Source organism: Stegostoma tigrinum, chromosome 2, assembly GCF_030684315.1.
Source record: "Stegostoma tigrinum isolate sSteTig4 chromosome 2, sSteTig4.hap1, whole genome shotgun sequence".
NCBI classification, from domain to species: Eukaryota; Metazoa; Chordata; class Chondrichthyes; order Orectolobiformes; family Stegostomatidae; genus Stegostoma; species Stegostoma tigrinum.
Genome location: NC_081355.1, coordinates 129,449,650 through 129,461,890, shown reverse-complemented (window position 1 = coordinate 129,461,890; position 12,241 = coordinate 129,449,650). Strand labels below are relative to the sequence as shown.

Below are 12,241 nucleotides of genomic sequence, written 5' to 3'. Positions count from 1 at the left end.
ATGGGAACAGAAGTCCCAGAATTGAAACCAGTTGTCATTTTTAAATCCTGTTCTCTCCCTGCTACACCCACCATCACTTCCACTTCTATTCCAGAGCGATTAAGGACATGAAATCCTGGGGCACTCGTACAACCTATGGACTAGACAAGCTGCTGATTTTTATATTATCAGTTCTGGACTGGAGTGCTGCCAATCTATAGCTTCAGTTGACCTAATTGATCTGCTATGACAAAAGATCACTCCAAAATCTTTCCATTGACTTGCTTTGTAATTCCTCTGTAGCCCAGCTCTGGTCCCTATGCCCAAAGCGGTCGGCATTCTGTGTCTGTAGAGGTTCAACTCCAACGACAGAGACAAGAAGAAAGGGAGAGTTTCCAGCAGGCTCAGCGACAGTACAGCTCCTTGCCAAGGTAAGAGCACCAAGGTCACATGACTTTATTGAGGGGGGAGGGGGTGGTTCATTTTGTTTTATACCCGAAGCCATAAAAGTAATTGACATACAAATCTACATGCGAGGTTTACATATTAAACATTTTTGAATAATGAATATAGCTTGCGGTACAAAAGCATGTTTTCTCATTGCCCCACATGCTCTGTAAATCTGCTGTGGTTGGGAAAATTAAAATTCTGGATGTCATGAAGAGGAAATAAAAGTGAAGTAGTTAAAGGTCACTTCGTTACTGCACAGTTTTGCCAGAATTGCAAATCAGTTTGAATAAATTGTTTTTTTAAAAAAAAAACGAAATGGTGCAATTACACTACTGCAATTCTTTGAATGGCAAAGTCAATAAAAAAAACCTTAGCTGGACAGTGTATTGCAAGTGAATTTGGCAACAGCTGTTTCCTAGTATGTCTAAATTAACCCAACAATACACACAAGGATTAGAAAGTGTTGAAAAAAGACAGCTTTTCAGGGGCTTTCTGCCATATGTCTGTCTTCAGGCTCGTTTGTTGGCAGTAATCTATATAATGTTGATAATTCATCTATTTCACTTTAAACAACTTCTAGTTGTTCTGATGGGTCAGACAGGTTATTGGTATGCTATTTGGGACATTCTTTATAAAAGTCATTTTGCACAAAAATAAATTAAAACAAAAGCGCAGACGCATGAAAATGTATTAAGTAATTCAGTAGACTGTTTATTTGAGGACTGAAATATTGTGACTTTTCGCCAGGTTGTTTTGTACAAATGTTTATCACTCAGATAAGTTTGCATTGGCTACATCTCACTTACCCAAACTGGTGGGCATGTGCCACAAGCTCCATTGAATTTGCTCCCATGCAGTCTGCTTCTTTAAAAACTGGCCTGCTGCAATCAAAAATTGGCATCTTTAAGTGACCCAACTTAAAGGTTTACTTCCTTATTTGGGAATGTGGACATGGTTGACAAGGGCTAGCATGTGTTACTCTTTCCCAAAGGCCCTTGAGAAGGTTTGGGGAGTCATTTTCTTGATGTACAGCAGCCCATGTGATTAAGTACACATGCAGTGTCACACCAGGCAAATACGCATACCATCATGTCAGGTGTTTCAGGTTTTTGACCCCCTGGTGATGAAGAAAAAGGATATTTCCAAAGTCACAAAAGGCCCTAAGACAGCACCTTCCAGACTCATAAGTGCTACCACCTAGCAGGACAAGCGCAACAGATACTTGTGAACACCACTGTCTGCAGCAAAAGAATCCTGGGACAACTAAGCAGATTTGGTAGTATCTGTGGAGAGAAAGCAGAGTTAACGTTTTGGGTCCAGTCACCCTTCTTCAGAACTGATTGTAGCTAGGAAAAGCTTGGTATATATGCTGAAAATGGGGTGAGGGAAGAGGGCGGAGTCAACGGTAGGTGGAAATGGAGCCCAGAAAGAGAGAACAACAGTTGGACAGACAAAATATGGGTAAAGGTCAGCCTGGGAATATGAATAGCTGCTAATTGGGACCATTTGTAGCTGACAGTGGGTTGTTTGTGGAAGCAGCCTATGTGATGACAATTCCTGGTGTGTGGGGTTTGGGGTAAGGGCATGGGAGAAGGTGCTTATGCCTAAAATTGTTGAACTCGATATTGAGTCCCAGAGGCTAAACAGTACCCAAGCAAAAAAATGAGAGGCTGTTTAACAACAACAACAGAAATTGCTGGGGTGCATGTTCATTGTTCCATGGAAGTGGAATCACAGGTAGACAGGTTGGTGAAAAAGGCATTTGGTATGCTTGCCTTTGTAGATCAGTGCATTGAGTATTTGAGTTGGGAAGTCATGTTGCAGCTGTACAGGACGTTGGTCAGGCCACTTTTGGTACACTGCATTCAGTTCTGTTCTCTCTGCTACAGGAAGGATGTTGTGAAACTTGAAAGGCTTCAGAAAAGATTTGGAAGGATGTTGCCAGGGTTGGAAGGTTTCAAACCTGGGAGAAGCTGAATAGGCTGGGGCTGTTTTCCCTGGAACATCAGAGGCTGAGGGGTGACCTTATCGAAGTTTGTATAATCATGAGGGTCACAGAATGGGTAGATAGCAAAGCTCTTTTCTCTCGGGCAGAGGAGTACAAACCTAGAGGGGATAGGTTAATGTGAGAGGGGAAAGATTTAAAATGGACCTCAGGGGCATCATTTTCATGCAGAGGGCGGTGCATGTATGGAATGCGCTGCCAGAGGATATGTTGGAGGCTGGTACAATAAAAGGCATCTAGAAGGGTACATGAATAGGAAGGGTTTAGAGGGATATGGGCCAAATGCTGGCAAATGGTACTAGATTAATTTAGGATATCTGGTCAGCATGGATGAGTTGGACTGAAGGGTATGTTTCCGTGCTGCATATCTGTATGGATTCTAATTGCCCGAGACAGAGATGTTGGTCAGGGAACATTATGGTAAGTTGAAGAGGAATGCAACAGGAAGCTCAGTCATTTTTTGCAGACAGAATGTAGGTTTTGTGCAAAACGGTTGCCCAGTCTGCATTTCATCTTGTGAGCAGCAACTGCAGTAGACTACGTTGAGTGAAGTGCAGCTAAATCACTGCTTCATCTGGAAGGTGTGTCTCAGGCCTTGGATGGTGAGGAGGGAGGAAGTAAATGAGCAGGTGTTACACCTGCAATTGCGTGGGAAGTGTTGAGAGTGAGGGAGGAGCAGTGGACCAGGGTGCCCTGGAGGGAACAGTCCCTGCAGAAGGCTGACAAAGGCAGGGAGGGGAATATGTGTCTAGAGGTGGCTGAAATAGCATCTAATGGTCCTTTGGATGTGAATGCTGGTGGGATGGCCGGTGGGGGTGAGGGGGACCCTATCGCTGTTGCGGGAGGGAAGAGACGGTGAGGGCAGAAGTGTGGCAGATGGGTCAGACACGGCTAAGCGCCCTGTCAACCATGATGGGCAGTCCTCGGTTGAGGAAAAAGATGAACTTTTTTAAGGCCCCCTGTAGAAGCTGGCATCATCAGAACAGATGTGACAGAGACAGAGAGACTGGGATAATGGGATAAAGACTTTACAGGAAGCAAGGTGTAAAGATGGACAGCCAAGGTAACTGTGGCTGTCAGTGAGTTTGTAGTGGATAGTCTATCCCCAGAAATGGAAACAAAGATGTTGAGGAAGGGAAGAGAAGAGTCAGCGTACCACTTGAATGTGAGATCAGGGTGGAAATTGGAATTAAAATTGATAAACTTTTCTAATTCTGGATGAGAACGCGAAGCAGCACCGGCGATGTCATTGATATGGATTTTAGGTGGGAAGTAGATGAGGCTTGGACTGTAGTGTGGGGCTATGAGATTGGTGGCAGTGGGGAGAAGGTCACCAGATGAAATGAGATTAGTGACTGTTGTTGAGGCAACAACTTGACGTTTGCTGGTGGGGTCATGATCCAGCAGGAGATGGAGGATGGTTTGCGGGAGCATCTGCACTGTAGAGGTCACTCCGCCAAACAACAGTGCCACCTTTGCTGGCAGGTTTAATTAAAACTCAGGGTTGGATCTGAGAGCACGGAATGCAGTCACTTCAAAGGGGAGATGGGTTTGAATGGGTAAGAGGGTGGGAGAAATTAAGGTGACCGATGTCACGTTGCCAGCTCTCAATGAACAGGGTGAATGCAGATAAAAGGCCCAGAGAAAGGGGTTGAAGTGGACGAAGGTGTCTGTGGGACAATGAGTGGACTCTTGTCCAAAGAAATGGGCATGGAGGCGAAAGTGCCAGTGTCATGTCATGCCCAAAATTCATTAAGGGGCGGGGGGGGGTAAAGGGAGTTGAAATGATGACCTTCGGTGAGTATAGAACGTTCAGCACCAGAGAACAGATGGTCAGAAGGAATAGTAAATACAATGTAGGAGGTGGGGTTGGGGAAAGGGACGGAGTCAGAAGGAAGGAAAGGGGAGGAAATTTCCAAAAGAAAATTTTTCCTGTTAACATGCCGAATGAGGATGAAATGGAACCTGGGGGACAGGGAATACGTGAGCCAGTGAGAATAGCTGTCTGGGGAGTGTTAAACATCACAGAGCTACCAGTGATCTTGGATAGATTCAAAACATGAAGGGTGAATTTGAGTTGGAATCCTAGTGGGGTGTGAAAGAGCCAGAAGCAGTCACTGAGGAACGAGGTGTGGCTGTGGAAGCGGGTTTTTTGCACATAACGTTGTCAAACGCCAGTAACAGCAATGAAAGTAATGATCGTGAACAAGAAACGTCAGCCTTCCACAGGGACTGCTCCCTCGGGGACACTTTGCTCCAATCCTCCTTCATTCCCAACACAGCCCCATGGCACCTTCCCATGCAATTGCAGAAGGTGTAACACCTGCCCATTTGCGTACTCCCTCCTCATTATCCAAGGCCCGAGACCCACCTTCCAGGTGAAGCAGTGATTCGCCTGAATTTCACTCAATCTGGTTTACTGTATTCACTGCTCACAATGTGGTCTGCTCGATATTGGGGAGATGAAACAGAGACCGATTGACTACTTTTCAGAGTACCTACATTCTGTCTGGAATGATGACCCTGACCTTCCTATTAGCTGCCACTTCAACACACCACCCTCTTCCCTGGCCAGCATCCCTGTCTCAGGCTTGCTGCAGTGCTCCAGTGATGCTCAGCACAAGCTAATAGAACAACAACTCATTTGCAGCTTTTGGGACTCAATATCGAGTTCAATAATTTTGGGGCTGGAGCACCTTCTTCCATGTCCTTACCCCAATGTCTGCACACTAGGCCTTGTCATCACATGGGCTGCTGCCACAAACAAAAAAAAGTTAACATTTCAGGTCTGGTGACGCTTCTTCAGAACTAGTGATAGCTAGGAAATGGTTAATATATCTGCTGAAAATGGTGCAGGGGAAGAGGAGAACAGAGAGAGAAGAATAATTGGGCAGACAAAGGAATGGGTAAAGGCCAGCCTGGGGAACCAATAGCTGCTAATGGGGACCATCAGTAGCTGACAATGGGTTTCCTGACTGACGGCCCAGTGGCTCAGTGGTTACCACAGTTACCTCACAGCACCACAGACCTGGGTTTGATTCCACCCTTAGGCAACTGTCTGGAATTTGCACATTCTCCCTGTTTCTGCGTGGGTTTACTCCAAGTGCTCACGTTTCCTCCCACAGACATGCAGGTTCAGTGGATGGATTTGCTAAATTGCGTCGTAGTGTCCAGGGATGTGCAGGCCTGCGGGGGATAGGGTTGGGTCTGGATGGGTGTCTTACTGTGGGTCAGTGCTAACTCGATGGGCCAAATGGCTTTTATATGCCCCATTGGGATGCTATGATTCCCCTCCAAGCCACTCATGTGGAAATATAACACCTTTCCTTCACTATTGCTGGATGTAAATTTTGGAATTCTCTCCCTATCAGTATTGTATATCTACCTACAGCAGTGGTTTAAGAAGGCAGCTCACCACCGCCTTCTCAAGCGTAACTAGGGTTGTGTGATAAATGCTGGCCCAGCCAGTGACAACCATGTCCCACAAGTGAATCAAAAACCAAAATTGGCTGTTTTGACCTCGGTGATGTTAAGCTTATCCTGAGTATTTTGGAGCTGCTCATTTTGCCGAGTAGATGGAAAGCTTATGACCATTCCTTATGGTCTCCATATTTATGTGGCAGCTCCAGTTAAGGTTCTAGTCAATGGTTGATGCCCTTAGGACAGGATGGTGGACAATTTGAGAATTATTATACTTTTGAATGTCAAAGGGAGATGGTGAGATTCTACTTTGTTGGAGATGTACGTTTCCCCCTTATGTGGCATGAATTTTACTTAGCACTAGGAATGTTTTCTGGCACTTAACTGTGCACACAGTTCCATTATGTGAGGAGCTACAAATGGAACTGAACTGATTTCACTTGTCAGGGCCTACGAATTACACATTTGGTCAAAAGTGCTATCAAGGGCAGTCAGTCTCACCTCATCTCTGGAATTCAGCTCTCTAGTCCAAATTTGGATCAAGGTTCCTCACCAGTGGGTTTCATAGCAACTTTTATTACTTGACCACTGACGAAGAGAAAACTGATATGGTGCTGTTCAGTCAAATTGGATCTGTCCTGCATTTTGTGTACCCATTTTTTAGTTTTGATATACAGCCAAAAAACAAAACTACATTAATTCAGTGCCATTTTAACTTGTGTTTGAAATTCATTTCTCTCAAACATCTTGATGCATGTTTTCACTCATGCTGTTTGTTATTCCTGATGGAATGGGATGTCAGTATGATTGTCATATAAAGAATTTTACTAAAAAAAATTCTTCTCTGTGATTAAGATCAAAACTTTGGTGTTACAGAGAGTTAGGAATAAAATTATATATCTCGCAATGTTCTTTAATATTGTATTCTGCAATTGCAGTCCACTGCTAAAACTGTGTACTTCTCTACACCTCAATACCAGCAACAATGGGACTGATAGTATGGGAAGGCACTATAGTGCACCCTTTTATTTAAACAAGGTAGATAACACAGTCTATCTACGGTATGAGTATCACAGACTTTTTGATAGAAATAATGTTCTATACTGCAGGAAAAGAGACTGTAAAGCACTTAATTATACCCACTAGACTAAGATTGTGATTTATTAGGTGATATCATGCAGATACACTATAATTGCATTTATCAATAGTGTATGCATGATTTATGAACAAGATAATTATAAATAATTAATATTGTCTTGGCTGTTGTTTAGCATGTTCCCATTTAGCAGTTAATGTCTTGTGTGCTTCCATTAAGTGGCAAAGTAAAAGCCAAATTTCTGTCTGCATTTTTTTCTCATTTTTGCTCCCTGCAGGCAAAGCAAAAAGAATTCCAGTTCCATGACTCAGGAAGCATGGGATAAAGGCTGTGTCCCCGGTGACGGTTTCCAGAGTGCAAAGGACAATCCTAGATACTCTAGCTATCAGGGCTCTCGAAATGGCTACTTAGGGCATGGCGTCAATGCACGGGTTTTAATGGAAACACAAGAACTGCTTCGCCAAGAGGAACAACGACAGAAAGACCATCAGCCTGCAGAAGGGCGTAACAACTATGACTCTTACAAAGCTGATCCCAGCTACAGCCTTCCGAAAGGTCCTTACAGGCAAGATGTCCCTCCGTCCCCTTCTCAGGTTGCCAGGCTTGCCAGATTACAAATGCAGGACAAAGCACGACCATTCTATCCCTGACAAGCAGTTAGAACTTAAACCTACAAGGCAATAAGTCACTTTTTTTGAAAAAAAAAGTTAGTGTATGTTCCTCTGAATATCAAAGGAGAAGGCCTTCAAATGTGTAGCAGGATTTTTGTGATGATGTTTATTCCAGTGCCTTTAGTAATTTGAGAAAAGACTCACTGGCCTTAATCTGCCTCCTTCTGTCTGTCACATTCATCGGTCGATAACAGAAAGACTTTCTCACAGTTTGACAATCAGGTGGAAGCAGAAGAACAAGTGTGCTGTCATGAGGATCTAATCTTGTGATTCTTCTCCAGACAGTGTGACTGATTTTTAGCAATTTGTAGCTGGATTCATTTTACTACCTTCACAATGCTCTTCTGTTACTGTATTGTGAGATACATGGCCCCATTTCCCCCCATATAGATACAGATGCTAAGCTTGGCATAAAATGATTTTTACTGGAATTCTGCCACATTAGTCCCAAGGGGGCAATTTCACATGCAAAACTCACTTCAATATTGACTAGAAAATGTTCTGTCATTTATTATCTTCGACTTTAATATTCTTTTCTTGGAGAAATGTTGACTGTCTTTGAATGGAATAGGTCACACTTCAAAAAAAGAATTAATCTCAGTGTACTTTTAGACTGTGTAATGTTTTAAATCTGATTGAGAAGGCCTTTGAAAACTGTGGAACATGATAAAATGTGCAGCATACCATACCACTGTACACTAATCCTTTAGTTCATTGATTGAGAAGAGGAGTAACTGCCAATATTATGATTTCAGGGAAGAGAGAGTGGATTCACCATTACTTACCATTTTTTAATGCTAAATCTTCCATATTTCAGTTCTGTTTACAGCCAATAACCTGAAGAAAGGAAGTGTTAGCCAAGATGTCCTGGCTACTACAAGCTCTCATGGTAACAAGGAGAAAAATTCTTCTCGCATCAGGCTATTGAAAAGTATGGGTAGTATAAGGAAGGGAAATGCGATGGGTTTGCGGACAAGTCTGTAACATTACGAACGTTAAATCAAGCAGGAGACCATGTTTAAATGCTTCAGGTGCCCATTATATCTTTGTATTGTACCTGATGTGCAATGATTATATTGTATACAATTACTTCTTTGCAAGCTCAAGAAAGGAAAGGAAGAAAAGACATTTTTTTATATATAAATATATAAAAAGACATACAAATAAGTGACTTACATTTTATTATTGCTTTTACAGTGAGATCCTAGTGTACATTTGGGAATTTGGAAACCTTTCCTTTACATAATTGTTTTAAAAACTTGACGTCCCATGAATTGTGTGGAATACAGAGGTTGGAACAATTAAGTGCCTACTGTTCCAGATATGAGAGAGAATGAATTTTGATCATTTCTCACACACACTAATCATAGTGCGCAGTGTGTGAACCTGGAAGACTATGCCTCTTTTTGTTTGGCACTTTCTTTTTGTTGTCAAGCTGTTTTATTTTGGTGTAAGTGAAACCTCTGCACAACTATTAATGTCTTGTTTGCCTGTCTGTTGTTGCCTTTATTCCAGTTTTACTGTAATGTTTCAAACAAAATGTAAGCACAGTGCAATCAGTTTTTAACAGCTCTTTTACACCGTGTATAAAACAACCTTCTTGTACATATCACTTTAGAATAAAAATGACTTTCATCCTGTTTGCAACACAGTCTGTGATTTTGCTATTTCATTTGCTATGTCTATCAAGACTTCTTTCTCCCCACAAACAGGTAATTGTACATGAAGAAAGTGATTAAACTATGTTTATAATAAATGGTTAAAATAAACACAGCAATGGAATACAATGTGCTATTTTTAATCATTCTTTAACAAGTGTTCGATAAGTACTTGCAATGCTTTCAAACATTTACGAATACTGATGTTTATCAGTGAGTTTTGCAGCCCAGAAGGACACCATAGTTGTCATATAGAATTAGTTTTATTGCACTTTGTCTTTTGGGCAGAGAATGACACAAACCTGATCCTTTGCACATAAAAGGCTGATATTAGATGTACAAAAGACTGCAAGGTGCAATCAACCATTCACAAAGACAAAATATTTTGCCACAGCTTCTGGAGCTGTCACATGAGTGTATAGAAAGGAATTGCAAGAATAAAATCATATTTTAATGTATGCACTTGCTGGTGAATTTTCTTATCCATTACATTCCTGTTACGATTATACTGCTTACTGAGGCGCTAAGAAACCGAGTGCATTGTTTCCAAATTAACTCGGAACATTTGCTTCTGGACTTTGTTTTATTTTATACAGCTTCCTACTCATTCCTTCGGAAGAGAAACATCACATCATCATGGTGACCAATGAAGCAGTTTTGTTTCAGCAAAACTAAATATATCCAAGTCAAAGCAAAATACCTCAGATGCTGAAAATTTGAAATAAAAACAGAACTGGTTGGAGAAACTTGACGTGTCTAGGAGCATCAGTGGGGAGAGAAACAGAGCTAATACCTCAAGTCCATTGTGAACTCTTCAGAATTAAAATGGCCTAGAGAATAATGTTTTCATGTTTTTGACAGAGAGGGAGGAGGAGGAGCGCATAGAACAAATGATGTGAGTACCCAGAGAAAAGGACAAGGACAATGCTAATTGTTGTACAGGAGAGAAAAATAGGTAAAATTGCAATGAAGGATCAGTGCGCAAAGAAGAAAATGGGCATCCTGTGCTGAAAGCAAAGCTACAAGACATGGTGAAGAGCAAAAGATTGTTGGAATCAAAGTAGACAGTGGCCATGCTTTGAAGTTGGAAACTCTTTCTTGAATCCCGAAGACTGTAAAGTACCTCAGTAAAAGAAAAGGTACTATTGCATGCATTGAGCCTTAATGGAATACTGCAGCAGGTCCAAGGCTAAAAGGACAGCCTCAGTGTAAAGTGGTTTATTGAAATGACAAGTGACTGGGAATTTAGGGTCATTCTTATGGACAGAGGAGAGGTGTTCCATAAAGTGGCGACCCATTTGGCAATTGGGGTCTCTAGTGTAAAGGAGACTGCACTGTGAGCAGTGAATGCAGTAGATAAGATTGAAAGTGCAAGTGAACCACTGCTTCTCATGGAAGGTGTGTTTGGAGTTTTGGGCAGTGAGGAGGGAGGAGAAGAAAGAATGTCTGTGTCACTTTTTATGAGGGTGTGGAAGTGTCGGTGTTGGACTGGGTTGGACAAATTCAGAAGTTGCACAACACCAAGAGGTTTATTTGAAATCACAGGCTTTCGTAGGGCTTCTCCTTCATCAGGTAGCGTCGTGGGAAGTGCACAGGCACAGAAAATAATGGCAAGATAATTCCAGGTACTTAACAGTGCCAACCAGTAAGTACAAATAGTGTGATTGGAGTGTCGACAGGCTGAATGATAAGTTTTTGCAGCAGATCAAGAGTATCAAACAACGGATGAATGGACACCACACAACAATCGCCAGACAAGAGCGTTCCCTCCAAGTTGAGGAACACTGAGAGGTCAAGGACGTTCAGCCTCCAACCTTCGGGTAAGCGTCCTCCAAGGCGGCCTTTGAGATACACAACAATGCAGAATCACTGAGCAGAAACTGATAGCCAAGTTCTGTACCCATGAAGACGGCCTCAAATCATGATCTTGGGTTCATGTCATACCGCACGTAACCCACCACTCTGTTCTGGGTTTGTAAAATCTTCCTTCCTGTCTTGTTTTGGCTCCATCACCTTGATAACTTGTTATGATGTCTCTTAATTAGTTTTGGATTGCTTGCTAATTTGGCCAGACCCTCGTCATGCAACTCTGATACCAATCATGTTATTCCAGCCATTTGGTTTGTCTCTAGCACCATCTTATTTTTGATTTCTTTTGTAATTATCTCTCTGCGTTAAGTAATCACACCATAGGTCATCCCTTTAATTGCTATTCAGCTGTTGACACTTTACTCACAACATCTATCACTTTTGATCTTTTTTATCTTTATTCATTAACAGGATGAGGATGCCACTGGCTAGGCAGCATTTATTGCCCATCCCTAACTGCCCAGAGGACAGTTAAGAGTCAACCACATTACTGTAGGTCTGGAGTCACGTGTAGACCAAACCAGGTAAGGATGGCAGTTCCCTTCCCTAAAGGACATTAGTGCACCAGATGTCCCCCCCTCCTGCCCCCGACAATCAACAATGAATTCATGGTCATCATTAGATTCTTAATTCCAGATGCTTTATTGAATAAAAATTCCATCATCTGCTATGGCGGGATTCGAACCCAGTTCCCCAGAACAGAATCTGGATCTGCTGGATTAATACTCCGGCAATAATACCACTAGACCCTCGCCTCCCCATCATTTGCAAAGACTTGTTAGTCAGCCTGTTGACACTTCACTTTACACCGTTTGGACTTACCTGTTGACTCTTATTACCCGGAATTATCTTGCCGTTATCTCTCCATCTATATATTCTGTGCCTGTGCACTTCCTTCCACTTCACCCGACAAAGGAGCAGCGCTGTAAAAGCATGTGATTTCAAATGGGCATGTTGGACTATAACCTGGTGTCTTGTGACTTCAGACCTTCTGTGATTGCATGGGAAACTGCTGTGAAGGTGAGGAAGTCTTAGGAGTGATGCAGAAATGGACCAGGGTGTCTTGGAGGAAATAAAATGTGTTTGGTGATGG

The 12,241-nt window shown here is 42.4% G+C and overlaps 1 protein-coding gene across 6 annotated transcripts in view; it reads left to right on the top strand.

The window, feature by feature from the left end:
- LOC125463564 (partitioning defective 3 homolog) overlaps positions 1–9,408 on the top strand; it is a 798,969-nt gene extending 789,561 nt beyond the window's left edge. For all 6 annotated transcript variants that reach the window (XM_048554970.2, XM_048554960.2, XM_048554990.2 and 3 more), the window contains 2 exons: positions 283–410; positions 7,228–9,408. In XM_048554970.2, coding sequence (XP_048410927.1) covers positions 283–410; positions 7,228–7,600 — 501 coding nt within the window. In that variant the 3' untranslated portion in view covers positions 7,601–9,408. The remainder of the gene's footprint in view (positions 1–282; positions 411–7,227) is intronic.
- Positions 9,409–12,241: the final 2,833 nt, after the last annotated feature.